The sequence below is a fragment of the Pyrgilauda ruficollis genome, unplaced genomic scaffold (assembly GCF_017590135.1).
Source record: "Pyrgilauda ruficollis isolate IOZ18807 unplaced genomic scaffold, ASM1759013v1 scaffold489, whole genome shotgun sequence".
Lineage (NCBI taxonomy): Eukaryota > Metazoa > Chordata > Aves > Passeriformes > Passeridae > Pyrgilauda > Pyrgilauda ruficollis.
The window spans coordinates 22,375-36,788 of NW_024526477.1; the positions used below are offsets into that span (position 1 = coordinate 22,375).

At 59.0% G+C, this 14,414-nt stretch overlaps 1 protein-coding gene across 1 annotated transcript in view; it reads right to left on the reverse strand.

Moving 5' to 3' along the window:
* SYNGAP1 (synaptic Ras GTPase activating protein 1) overlaps positions 1-10,851 on the reverse strand; it is a 30,390-nt gene extending 19,539 nt beyond the window's left edge. Inside the window, exons 1-5 of the mRNA XM_041479501.1 lie at positions 10,669-10,851; positions 7,714-7,835; positions 4,826-4,979; positions 4,641-4,745; positions 87-641 (exon numbers count right to left, since the gene is read on the reverse strand). Coding sequence (XP_041335435.1) covers positions 87-641; positions 4,641-4,745; positions 4,826-4,979; positions 7,714-7,835; positions 10,669-10,704 — 972 coding nt within the window. The 5' untranslated portion in view covers positions 10,705-10,851. The remainder of the gene's footprint in view (positions 1-86; positions 642-4,640; positions 4,746-4,825; positions 4,980-7,713; positions 7,836-10,668) is intronic.
* Between the last annotated feature and the right edge of the window lie 3,563 nt (positions 10,852-14,414).

The following is a 14,414-nucleotide window of genomic DNA, read 5'->3' on the forward strand; positions in this document are numbered from 1 at the left end:
CCATCCATCCATCTTCACCCATCATCCATCCATCCATCATCCATCCCAGCCTCCCAGATCCCACCGTCCCAACCCCGAAGCCCCACCTTGGCCTTGCCGGTGCTCTGCAGGATGTGCACCAGCGCGCAGGCCACCTCCTCCTTGCTCTTGACGCTGAGCACGGGCTCCAGCACGGCGCAGAGCATGCGGTAGTTGTTGGTGACGTACTCGGCGAACTCCTTGTAGAGCTCCATGGGCAGGATGCTCATGGTCTGGAAGCGGCTCTTGACCCGCAGCGCCGGGCACCCGGCCTTGCTCTTGCTGCCGCTGGGCTGGCTCAGGGGGTACCACTGCTCGGCGAAGTGCCGCCCGGTGACGCTGGCGATGGGGATGCTCACCATGCCCACGTAGTTGCTCTTGTCCTTCTTCCTCTTCTTGTCGGTGTCCTTGTAGAGGTGCAGGCGGATGGTGCGCACGGCCGGCAGGTTGTTGAACTCGAAGTGCTCGCCCCAGAAGACGTTGTCGGTGCGGGCCTTGCTGGTGGTGCGCGCGTACAGCATGTCGTCCAGGCACAGCTCGCAGTAGTAGCGCTTCTTGGGCGGCAGGTCGCGCGCCTCGATCACCCACAGCTTCAGCACGTTGTCCACGCGGCGGCTGTTGTCCTGCGCGGTCAGAGCCCGTGGGCACCGCGTGGTCAGAGCACCAGGGAGTGGCAACGCCCGTGGAGCAGCTCGGAGCCGCGAGGGGCCGTCCTTAGCCCGGCTACCATTAGTGACAGGTGACCATCCCCACTGACACCAGGTGAGTGTTAACACCAGGTGACCATCAACACCAGGTGACCATCAACACCACCATTGAACACCAGCCAGGAGGCCTTCAATGCCAGGTGACCATCCCCATTGCCACCAGGTGATTGTTAACACCAGGTGAACCGCAATGCCAGGTGACCATCCCCACTGACAGCAGGTGATTGTTAACACCAGGTGACCATCAGCACCAGCTGACCATCAACGCCAGCTGGCCATCAACACCAGCTGGCCATCAACACCAGGTGACCACCCCCATTGACACCAGGTGATCATTAACACCAGGTGAACCGCAATGCCAGGTGACCATCCCCACTGACACCAGGTGAGTGTTAACACCAGGTGACCATCAACACCAGGTGACCATCAATGCCAGGTGACCATCAATGTGACCATCCACATCAGGTGACCATCAATGCCAGGTGACCATCCCCACTGTCACCAAGTGGTTGTTAACACCAGTTGGCCACCAACATCAGGTGACCATCCCCATTGCCACTAGGTGATCGTTAACACCAGGTGACCATCAATGCCAGGTGACCATCAATGCCAGGAGGCCATCCCCATTGGCACCAGGTGATCGTTAACACCAGCTGGCCACCAACGCCAGGTGACCATCAATGCTCACTGACCATCAACACCCCCTGACCACCACTGCCAGCTGACCATCCCTATTGCCACTAGCTGATTGTTAACACCAACTGGTTACCAACACCAGCTGACCATCAGCCCCCACTGACCATCAGCATCCACTGACCATCAACACCAGCCAGATGACCATCCCCATACTCACCAGTTGATCATTAACACCAGTTTACCATCTACACCAGCTGACCATGACCACCAGCTGACCACACTCATCGCCATTGCTCAACCATCCTCACTCCCACCAGATGACCATCAACACCAGCTGACCATCAACATCATGAACACCCTCAACACCAGCTGACCGGGCTCATCACAGTGGCTTGGGCATCCTTAGCCCCGTTGACATCAAGACCAGCTGACCATTGATACAAGCTGACCATCAACATCATGACCACCCCCATCACCAGCTGACCATCAACACCAGCTGACCATCAACATCCCCTCCAACTGACCACCCAGATGACCATCAACACCCCCTGACCAGGCTCATCACCATTGCCTGACCATCCCTAGTCTGGCTGACATCAACACCAACGGACCACCCCCATTCCACCAGATGACCACCAACACCACTTGACCATTCTCATCCCCACCAGTTGACGATCAAGCACAGATGACCATCAACACCAGTTGACCGCGCTCATCACCACTGCTTGACCATCCTTATCCCAGCTGACATCAACACCAGGTGACCATCTTCATCCCCACCAGTTAACCATCAACACCAGCTGACCACCAACACACTTGGCCATAAACACCATGACCACCCCCACCACCAGCTGACCATCGACACCAGCTGACCATCAAACACCAGCTGACCATCAATAACAGTTGACCACCGTCATTACCAGTCAACCACCAACACCACAAGTTTACCATCAAACACCAGTTTACCATCAAACACCAGTTAACCATCGGCACCAGATGACCAACCCCACCAGCTGACCAGCTCCATCACCAGCTGATCATCAATATCAGCTGTCCACTTCCATCACCAGCTGACCATTGACACCACAACCATCCTCATCACCATCTGACCATCCCCACCAGCTGACCATCAAACATCAGCTGACCATCAACACCATGACCATCCCCACCAGCTGACCATTCCCATGACCAGTTAAACACCAGCTGACCATTTCTATTCCCACCACTTCACCATCCCGATGACCAGTTCACCCTGCCATGAGCAGCTCACCAACCGTGACCCATTGACTCTCCCCATAACCAGTTGACCATTGAACACCAGCTGACCATTGAACACCAGTTAACGACCCCCATTCTCACCAGTTGCCCATCCCCCTGACCAGTTACCCTCCCCCATGACCAGTTGCCCACCCCCATAGCCCATTGACTCTCCCCATAACCAGTTGACCATCAAACACCAGTAAACAACCCCCATCCCCCAGTTGCCCATCCCCATGACCCATTGGCTCTCCCCATAACCAGCTGACCATTGAACACCAGTTAATGACCCCCATCCCCCAGTTGCCACTTCCATGACCACTTGCCCATCCCCATGACCCACTGTCTCTCCCCATAACCAGTTGACCATCAAACACCAGTGAACGACCCCCATTCTCACCAGTTGCCCACCCCCCTGACCAGTTGCCCACTCCCATGACCAGTTGCCCATCTCCATGACCCACTGTCTCTCCCCATCACCAGTTGACCATCAAACACCAGTTAACAACCCCATCCCCGCCAGTTGCCCACCCCCCTGACCAGTTGCCTATCCCCATGACCCATTGACCCTCCCCACAACCAGTTGACCATCAAACACCAGTGAATAACCCCCATTCTCACCAGTTGCTCACCCCCATCACCTGTTGACCCTCCCCATGACCAGTTGCCCATCTCCATGACCCACTGTCTCTCCCCATCACCAGCTGACCATCAAACACCAGTTAACAAACCCATCCCCACCAGTTGCCCATCCCCATGACCCGTTGACCCTCCCCATAACCAGTTGACCATCAAACACCAGTGAACGACCCCCATTCTCACCAGTTGCCTGCCCCCCTGACCAGTTGCCCATCCCTATGACCAGATGTCCACCCCTGCTGGTTGCCCTCTCCCGTGACCAGTTGACCCTCCCCATCACCAGTTGACCATCAAACACCAGTTAACAAACCCATCCCCACCAGTTGCCCACCCCCATGACCAGCTGACCATCAAACACCAGTTAATGACCCCATCCCCCAGTTGCCCACCCCCGTGACCAGTTGCCCATCCCCCTGACCAGTTGCCCACCCCCCTGACCAGTTGCCCATCCCCCTGACCAGTTTCCCAGAACACCAGTTAACGGCACCTATCCCCACCAGTTGCCCATCCCCATGACCCGTTGACCCTCCCCATCACCAGTTGACCATCAAACACCAGTTAACAACCCCATCCCCGCCAGTTGCCCACCCCCCTGACCAGTTGCCCACTCCCATGACCAGTTGCCCATCTCCATGACCCACTGTCTCTCCCCATCACCAGTTGACCATCAAACACCAGTTAACAACCCCATCCCCGCCAGTTGCCCACCCCCCTGACCAGTTGCCTATCCCCATGACCCATTGACCCTCCCCACAACCAGTTGACCATCAAACACCAGTGAATAACCCCCATTCTCACCAGTTGCTCACCCCCATCACCTGTTGACCCTCCCCATGACCAGTTGCCCATCTCCATGACCCACTGTCTCTCCCCATCACCAGCTGACCATCAAACACCAGTTAACAAACCCATCCCCACCAGTTGCCCATCCCCATGACCCGTTGACCCTCCCCATAACCAGTTGACCATCAAACACCAGTGAACGACCCCCATTCTCACCAGTTGCCTGCCCCCCTGACCAGTTGCCCATCCCTATGACCAGATGTCCACCCCTGCTGGTTGCCCTCTCCCGTGACCAGTTGACCCTCCCCATCACCAGTTGACCATCAAACACCAGTTAACAAACCCATCCCCACCAGTTCCCCCCTCCCATGACCAGTTGCCCACCCCCATGACCCACTGACTCTTCCCATAACCAGCTGACCATTGAACACCAGTTAACGGCACCTATCCCCACCAGTTGCCCATCCCCATGACCCGTTGACCCTCCCCATCACCAGTTGACCATCAAACACCAGTTAACAATCCCCCATCCCCCAGATGCCCATCCCCCTGACCCGTTGACTCTCCCCATAACCAGTTGACCATCAAACACCAGTGAACGACCCCCATTCTCACCAGTTGCCCACGCTGCAGGTTCTCGATCCATTTGTCCCTCTCGGCCGCCGACCGACAGGCGAAACATTTGGTGCCCGACGCCGTCGTCACCTGCGGGCACCGCCCCCCGCCACAGGTGAGCCACGCCCCCGCGAGGCCCCCGGAGCCGCGGAAGGTTCCGGAACGCCCACCTCGAAGCAGAACTCCTGGCCCAGGATGCTGCTGTGCACGGCCTTGATGATGGAATCCTCGTCCAGGTTCAGCTCCAGCGCCTCGGCCGCGCTCGAGGGGCTCAGCAGCGACTCGTGCGAGTGCGACTCCTTAAAGCTCTGCATCAGCCGGGCCCTGCGCGGGGGGCGGGAATTTCGGGAATTCGGGGGGATCTGGGGGGCCCTGGGGGGGTCTGGGGGCATTTGGGGGGATTCAGGGGGATTTGGGGGCATTTCAGGGGGATTTGGGGAGTTTGTGCGAGTGCGACTCCTTAAAGCTCTGCATCAGCCGGGCCCTGCATGGGGGGCGGGAATTTTGGGAATTTCGGGAATTCGGGGAGATCTGGAGGGGTCTGGGGGGATTTGGGAGAATTTGGGGGGAATTTGGGGTGGATTGGAGGGGTTGGAAAGGGATTTGGGGGGGATCAGAGGGAATTTGGGGGGATTTGGGGGAGATTTGAGGGGGATTTTGGGGGAAGTTCAGGGGATTTGGGAAGATTTGAGGGAATTTTGGGGCATTTGCAGAGATTTGAGGGGATTTGAGAGGATTTTGGGAGATTTGAGAGAATTTGGGAAGATTTGAGGGGGATTTTGGGGGGATTGGAGGGGATTTTGGGAGATTTGAGAGAATTTGGGAAGATTTGAGGGGGATTTTGGGGGAAGTTCAGGGGATTTGGGAAGATTTGAGGGGGATTTTGGGGGGATGGGAGGGGATTTTGGGAGATTTGGGGGGGTTTGAGGGGTTTTGGAGGTATTTTGGGGAGGATTTGAGGGGATTTTGGGAGGATTTTGGGGGGATTTTGGGGAGTTCCTGGTGGAACTCAGGGCCCCCACACGGTGGGACCCCCAAAGCCCCCCGGGGTGCCCCCAGGTGTGCCCCAGGTGTTGCCGGTACCTGTCACGCTCGGCGCTGTGGGAGCTGCTGGTCCAGTGCCCCCACATGTCCCCAAATGCCCCCGTGGTGTCCCCAGGTGTGCCCTGATGTCCCCAGGTGTGTCCAGGTCTCCTAGGTGTGTCCCAGGTGTGTTTCCAGGTGTCCCCAAAGTGCCCCCAAACTCCCTCAGGTGTGTCCCCAGGTGACCCCAGGTGTGTCCAGGTGACCCCAGGTGTCCCCAGATGTGCCCAGGTGACCCCAGGTGTGTCCAGGTGACCCCAGGTGTCCCCAGGTGTGCCCAGGTGACCCCTGGTGCCTCCAGGAGTCCCTGTGGTGTCCCCACATCTGTCCCCAGGTGTGCCCCCAATGCCCGCAGGTGCCCCCAGGTGTATCCCAGGTGTGTCTCAGGTGTGCCCAGCTGTACCCAGCTGTATCTCAGTCGTGCCCAGGTGTGTTCCCAGTGCCCCAGGTGTGCCCAGGTGTGCCCCAGCTGTGCCCAGGTGTATCTCAGGTGTCTCACCTCTCACGGTCGGCGCTCTGGAAGCGCGGCAGGATCTGCCAGAAGCTGCCCCAGCTGTGTGAGGTGTACCCAGGTGCGTCCCCAATGCCTCAGGTGCCCCCAGGTGTGCCCAGGTGTGTCTCAGCTGTGCCCAGGTGTACCCCAGATGTGCCCAGGTGTGTTACCTGTTGTGATCTGCGCTCTGAAAGCGTGGCATGATCTGCTGAAACCTGCCCCAGGTGTGTCCCAGGTGTATCTCACCTGTCGTGGGCAGCGCTCCGGAAGCTGCCCCAGGTGTGTGAGGTGTGTCCCAGGTGTGTCCCCAGTGCCCCAGCTGTACCCAGGTGTATCTCAGGTGTACCCAGGTGTACCCAGGTGTATCTCAGGTGTCTCACCTGTCATGGTCAGCGCTCCGGAAGCTGCCCCAGGTGTGTGAGGTGTGTCCCAGGTGTGTCCCCAGTGCCCCAGCTGTACCCAGGTGTATCTCAGGTGTGCCCAGGTGTATCTCACCTGTTGTGGTTGGTGCTCCAGAAGCGCGGCAGGATCTGCCGGAAGCTGCCTCAGGTGTGTGAGGTGTACCCAGGTGTGTCCCCAATGCCCCAGGTGTGCCCAGGTGTATCCCAGGTGTACCCAGCTGTGCCCAGGTGTACCCAGCTGTGCCCAGGTGTATCCCAGCTGTGCCCAGGTGTGTCTCAGGTGCCCCCAGGTGTATCCAAGTGTGTCTCAGCTGTACTCAGGTGTGTCTCAGGTGTGCCCAGGTGTATCCAAGTGTGTCTCAGGTGTACCCAGGTGTGTCTCAGGTGCCCCCAGGTGTATCCAAGTGTGTCTCAGCTGTACTCAGGTGTGTCTCAGGTGTGCCCAGGTGTCTCACCTGTCGTGGTCGGCACTCTGGACGCATGGCAGGATCTGCCGGAAGCTGCCCCAGGTGTGTCCCAGGTGTGTCCCCAATGCCCCAGCTGTATCCGGGTATCTCAGGTGTGCCCAGGTGTGCTCAGGTGTATCTCACGTGTGGCCAGGTGTATCTCAGGTGTATCTCAGGTGTACCCAGCAGTACCCAGGTGTATCCCAGCTGTGCCCAGGTGTGTCCCAGGTGTATCCCAGGTGTACCCAGCTGTGCCCAGGTGTATCTCAGCTGTACCCAGGTGTATCTCAGGTGTACCCAGCTGTGCCCAGGTGTATCCCAGCTGTGCCCAGGTGTATCCCAGGTGTATCCCAGCTGTGCCCAGGTGTATCCCAGGTGTACCCAGGTGTATCTCACATGTACCCAGCTGTGCCCAGGTGTATCTCAGGTGTACCCAGCTGTGCCCAGGTGTATCCCAGGTGTGTCTCAGGTGTTCCCAGCTGTGCCCAGGTGTATCCCAGGTGTGCCCAGGTGTATCTCAGCTGTGCCCAGGTGTATCCCAGGTGTATCCCAGGTGTATCCAAGTGTATCTCACGTGTACCCAGCTGTGCCCAGGTGTATCTCAGCTGTACCCAGGTGTATCCCAGCTGTCTCACCTGTCGTGGTCGGCGCTGCGGAAGCGCGGCAGGATCTGCCGGAAGCTGCTGGTCCGGTCCAGCTTGGGCTGGCTCTTGGTGCGCTTGATGGAGCTCTTGAGGCGGCGGCTCAGGAAGCCTTGCTGGGGACAGGGGTCACACCGGGGTCACGGGGTCACACCGGGGTCACCCGGGGTCACGGGGTCACATGGGGGTCGGGGGACATTGGGGTCTGGCAGGTCAGAGGTCACTGAAGGGGCATTGGGGTCATTGGGGTCACCCAGGGGTCACAGGGTCACTGGGGTCACCCAGGGGTCACAGAGTCATTGAGGGGTCAGGGGTCACCCAGGGGTCACAGGGTCATTGAGGTCACCCAGGGGTCAGGGGGTCACCCAGAGGTCAGGGGTCGCCAAGTGACCACAGGGTCACTGGGGTCAAGGGGTCAGTGAGGGCTCAGGGGTCACCAGGGTCTGAGAGGGGGGGGGGTCATTGGGTCATGGTTTCCATGGCAACGGGTCACTCAGGAGCCGGGTTACCCGGTTACCATGGCAACGGGTAATTCCAGACTTGGTTTACCTGGTTACCATGGCAACAGACCAGTTACTCTGACAAGGGGTCACCCGGGAGCCAGGTGACCCGGTTACCATGGCAACGGGTTATTCCAGATCCAGGTGAAGTGGTTACCATGGTAACAGGTCATTCCGTGTGTGGGTTGTGTAGTTACCATGGCAACGGGCAGCACAGGACACCGTTACCTAACACAGCGGTTACCGTGGACACAAATTATTGCAGACCTGGGTTCAACTGGTTACCATGGCAACAGGTCACTCCGGACCTGATTCACCTGGTTACCATGGCAACGGGTCACTCCGAACCTGAGTCACCTGGTTACCATGGCAACGGGTCACTCTGGACCTGAGTCACCTGGTTACCATGGCAACAGCTCATTCTGGACCTGATTACCTGGTTACCACGGCAACGGGTCATTCCAGATTCAAGTTACCCTGTTACCACGGCAACGAATTATTCCAGACCTGGTTTACCTGGTTACCATAGTAACGGGTCATTCAGGATCTGGGTTACCCTGTTACCATGGCAACAGGCTATCCAGTACCTGGGTTGTTCTGTTACCATAGCAACAGGCTATTCCAGATCCAGGTCACCTGGTTACCATGGCAACGGGTTATTCCGGATCCAGGTCACCTGGGGCTGCAATAACCCGTTACTGTGGGAACCGGGAGCTCATTCTGGACCTGATTACCTGGTTACCACGGCAACGGGTCATTCCAGATTCAAGTTACCCTGTTACCACGGCAACGAATTATTCCAGACCTGGTTTACCTGGTTACCATAGTAACGGGTCATTCAGGATCTGGGTTACCCTGTTACCATGGCAACAGGCTATCCAGTACCTGGGTTGTTCTGTTACCATAGCAACAGGCTATTCCAGATCCAGGTCACCTGGTTACCATGGCAACGGGTTATTCCGGATCCAGGTCACCTGGGGCTGCAATAACCCGTTACTGTGGGAACCGGGTTACCCAGCTCCTGACCTGGGGTTACCTTGTTGCCATGGCAACGGGTCACTCAGGACATGGGCTACCCGGTTACCATGGCAACAGCTACTACAGGGTCACGGTTGCCATGGAGACAGGCAGCAAAGCATCGCGGCTCCCGCGGTGCCAGGTGGAGGAGTTGCCATGGCAACGGGAGCGTGGGGACCACAGGGATGGTGGTAACCATGGCAACGGCGATGCAATGAGTCACAGTAACCATGGCAACAGGCACAACCACGGCAACCATGGCAACGGGGAGGAGCGGGGCCAGGGTAACCATGGCAACGCAGAAGTGCTGGACCACGGTAACCATGGCAACGGGCAGGACTGCAATAACCACGACAGGGATGTGCTGGGCCGCAGTAACCATGGCAACGGCTGCCTGGGTACCACAGCAAAAACGGCAATGAGTGATGAGGGACTGCAGTAACCAGTAACCATGGCAACGGGTGTGTGATGGGGTAACCACAGCAACAGGAGTGTGATGGGGTAACCACGGCAACGGCTGTCTGGGTACCACAGCAACCACAGCAACGGGTGATGGAGGGACCACGGTAACCATGGCAACGGGTGTGTGATGGGGTAACCACGGCAACGGCTGTCTGGGTACCACAGCAACCACAGCAACGGGTGATGGAGGGACCACGGTAACCATGGCAACGGGTGTGCATCTGGTAACCACGGCAACAGCTACCCTGGTAACCAAGACACTGGATGTATGGGGAGCACAGTTACCATAGCAACGGGCATGTGGGAACCACAGTAACTGTGGTAATGTGGAAACGGGACCGTGGTAACCATGGCAACCACGGCAACGTGTGATGGAGGGCCACAGTAACCGCGGCAAAGGGTGTGTGACAGGGTAACCATGGCAACGGGTGCATTGGGAACGTGGAAACCATGGCAACAGTTGACAGAGCTCACAGCAGCCGTGGCTACGGGTAAGGGGGGGATAGATTACGGTAACCATGGCAACGGATGACAACGGTAACCATGGAAATGGGAGGGACCAGGATCCCATGGTAACCATGGCAATGGATGATTGATGGCAACAGTAACCATGGCAACGGGGATTTGGAGATCGCAGTGACCACGGCAATGGATGATGGGGGGGAAAACCACGGCAACGGATGATGGGTGACAATGGTAACCATGGCAACGGGCCATGGGGGGCCACAGTAACCATGGCAACGGGCAGGTGGTGACCACGGTAACAACAGCAATGGACGACGGGGGAAGCAAGGTAACCACGGCAATGGATGACAATGGTAACCATGGCAACGGATGACAATGGTAACCACGGCAAGAAATGACAATGGTAACCAGAGCGACAGTCAGGCAGCGGTTGCCATGGCGACAGGCAGGCCACAGTTGCCATGGCGACGGTCAGGCCGCGGTTGCCACGGCGACGGGCGCTCACCGAGGGCCGGAAGGGGGGCGCGGGCGGCGCGTCCATGTTGATGCTGAACTGCTTCCCCCCGGGAACGCTCTTCCTGCGGGAGCGGCCGCCGTGGTAATCTGGGAGCGGGGGGGAACGGGAGGTCAGGGCACCCTGAAACCCAGCGGGAGACAATCCCCACCCCAAAACCCGGGGGGGACCCCAAACCCCACCCCAAAACCTGGAGGGACCCCAAAATCCCAGCCCAAAATCCAGAGAGACCCCAAAATGACACCCCTAACCCAGTGGACCCCAAATCCCACCCCAAAACCTGGGGGGACCCCAAAATCCCACCCCAGAACCTGGGGGACCCCAAAATCCCACCCCAAAATCCAGGGGGGCCCAAACCCCAACTTTTGACCTGGGGGACCCCAAATCCCGATCCCTGACCTGGGGGGAACCCGGGTACCCCCCGAAAATCCCAACCCAAAACCCGGGGGGCCCAAACCCCACCCAAAAACCCAGAGGAACCCAAATCCCACCCCAAAATGCAGCAGGACCCCAAAATCCCACCCTAAAATGTGGGAGACCCCAAAATCCCACCCCAAAACCTGTGGGAGCTCAAAGCCCACCACAATATGTGGGAGACCCCAAAATCCCACCCCAAAACCTGGGGGGACCCAAAACCTGACCCGAAAACTCAAGAGAGAAACCAAAATCCCTCCCCAAAACCCAGGGGGGCCCAAATCCCACCCCAAAACTTGGGGGGGATACAAAACTCCACCCCAAAACCCAGAGGGATCCAAACCCCCACCCCGAAATCCGGGGGCACCTCAAAATCCCTCCCCAAAACCCGCGGGAACCCCAAATCCCACTGCAAAACCTGGGGGACCCCAAAATCCCACCCCAAAATCCAGGGAGACCCCAAAATTACACCCGTAACCCAGGGGAACCCAAATCCCACCCCAAAACGCAAAACCTGGGGGACCCCAAAATCCAGGGAGACCCCAAAATTACACCCGTAACCCAGGGGAACCCAAATCCCACCCCAAAACCTGGGGGACCCCAAATCCCACCCCAAAATCCGCGGGAACCCCAAATCCCAACCCCCGACCTGGGGGGAACCCGGGTCCCCCCCCAAAACCCGGGGAGACCCCAAAATCCCAACCCAAAATTCAGGGAGAACCTGGATCCCACCCCAAAACCCGGGGAGACCCCAAAATCCCCCCCAAAATGCAGAGGGGCCTCAAAACCCCACCCCAAAACCTGGGGGACCCCAAAATTAACCCCTAGCCCGTGGAACCCCAAAATCCCACCCTAAACCTGTGGGAACCTAAAATTGACCCCAAAATTTGGGGGATCCCCAAAATACCCCCTAAAATGCAGCAGGACCCCAAATCCCACCCCAAAACCCACCCCAAAACTCAGGGAGACCCCAAATCCCACCCCAAAACCCGGGGAGACCCCAACTCCTACTCCAAAACCTGGGGGGACCCCAAAATCCCTCCCCAAAACCGAGGGGGACCCCAAAACCTGGGGGGATCCCAAAATCCAGCTCCCTTTAATTCTGCCCACCTAAAACCCCCCAAAATTCTCCCCCTCCCCAAAATCCTCTCTAACCCCGAGCCCCCTCCCTAAATTTGGGGGTCCCTTCAATTCTGGCCCCCCCAAACCCCCTAAAATCCCCCCAAACCCCCTAAAATTCTTCCCTGTCCCCCAATTCCCCTTTAACCCCGAGCCCCCACGGATGATGGGTGACAATGGTAACCATGGCAACGGGCCATGGGGGGCCACAGTAACCATGGCAACGGGCAGGTGGTGACCACGGTAACAACAGCAATGGACGACGGGGGAAGCAAGGTAACCACGGCAATGGATGACAATGGTAACCATGGCAACGGATGACAATGGTAACCACGGCAACGGATGACAATGGTAACCACGGCAATGGATGACAATGGTAACCACGGCAATGGATGACAATGGTAACCGTGGCAACGGATGACAATGGTAACCACGGCAAGAAATGACAATGGTAACCAGAGCGACAGTCAGGCAGCGGTTGCCATGGCGACAGGCAGGCCACAGTTGCCATGGCGACGGTCAGGCCGCGGTTGCCACGGCGACGGGCGCTCACCGAGGGCCGGAAGGGGGGCGCGGGCGGCGCGTCCATGTTGATGCTGAACTGCTTCCCCCCGGGAACGCTCTTCCTGCGGGAGCGGCCGCCGTGGTAATCTGGGAGCGGGGGGGAACGGGAGGTCAGGGCACCCTGAAACCCAGCGGGAGACAATCCCCACCCCAAAACCCGGGGGGGACCCCAAAATCCCAGCCCAAAATCCAGAGAGACCCCAAAATGACACCCCTAACCCAGTGGACCCCAAATCCCACCCCAAAACCTGGGGGGACCCCAAAATCCCACCCCAGAACCTGGGGGACCCCAAAATCCCACCCCAAAATCCAGGGGGGCCCAAACCCCAACTTTTGACCTGGGGGACCCCAAATCCCGGAATGGTGGCACTGGGGACACTGGGACACTGGGAATGGTGGCACTGGGACACACTGGGGATGGTGGCACTGGGGACACCGGGGACAGACTGGGGACACTGGGGACAGTGGGACACCGGGATGGTGGCACTGGGGATGGTGGCACCAGTGGCACTGGGGACACCAGGAATGGGGACACTGGGACAGACCAGGACGGCGACTGGTGGCACTGGGGATGGTGGCACCGATGGCACTGGGGACACTGGGAATGGGGACACTGGTGGCACTGGGGATGGTGGCACCGGGACAGATTGGGGACACTGGGGACACCGGGATGGTGGCGCTGGGGGACAGTGGGGACACTCATGGCACTGGTGATGGTGGCACTGGGGGCAGTGCGGGTGGTGGCACTGGGACAGACTGGGGACAGTGGGGGTGACCAGTGACACTGGGAATGGGGACACTGGTGACACTGGAGGTGGTGGCACTGGGACAGACTGGGATGGTGGCACTGGGGCCAGTGGGGACACTGGGAATGGGGACACTGGGACAGACTGGGGATGGTGGCACTGGGACACACTGGGGACACTGGGGACACTGGGGGTGGCACCATTGGTGGCACTGGGGGTGGCAGTGGCGGCGCTGATGGCACAGGTGACACAGGTGACACAGGTGATGGTGGCACTGGTGACATTTATGGCAGCGGATGGTGGCAGCGGTGACAATGGCACTGGTGGCGCTGGGTGGTGGCAGCGATGGTGGCAGCGGTGACAGCAGCAGAGGATGGCGGCAGCGCTGGCACTGGATGGTGGCAGCGGTGACAATGGCACTGGTGGCACTGGTGGCACCAGTGACATCAGTGATGGGTGACACCGGTGGCACTGGGGGGTGGCAGCAGGGTGGGGACAGTGGGATGGTGGCACCGGGGGGTGACAGTGACAGGGTGGCCCAGGTGGCCCTGGTGGCACTGGGAGGGCGGCAGCAGGACGGGGACAGTGGGGGTGGCACCGGGGAGGTGACAGCAGCGTCCCCTGGCACTGCTGGTGGCACTGGTGGCCCTGTCCCCAGTCATGAGGGTGGCACTGGTGGCACTGGTGGCACTGCTGTCCCCTGACCCCAACAGCACTGGTGGCATCCTTGTCCCTGTCCCCAATAATGTCCCTGTCCATCTGTCCCTGTCCCTCCCCCATCCCTGTCCCCATCCCTCTGTCCCCTCCCCTCCAGCCCCAATTTTCCCTTTTTTTCCCCCAAACCCGCGGGGCGGGGGCGGTGCCGGTGCCCCCCCCTCTGTCCCCCCTCGGTGT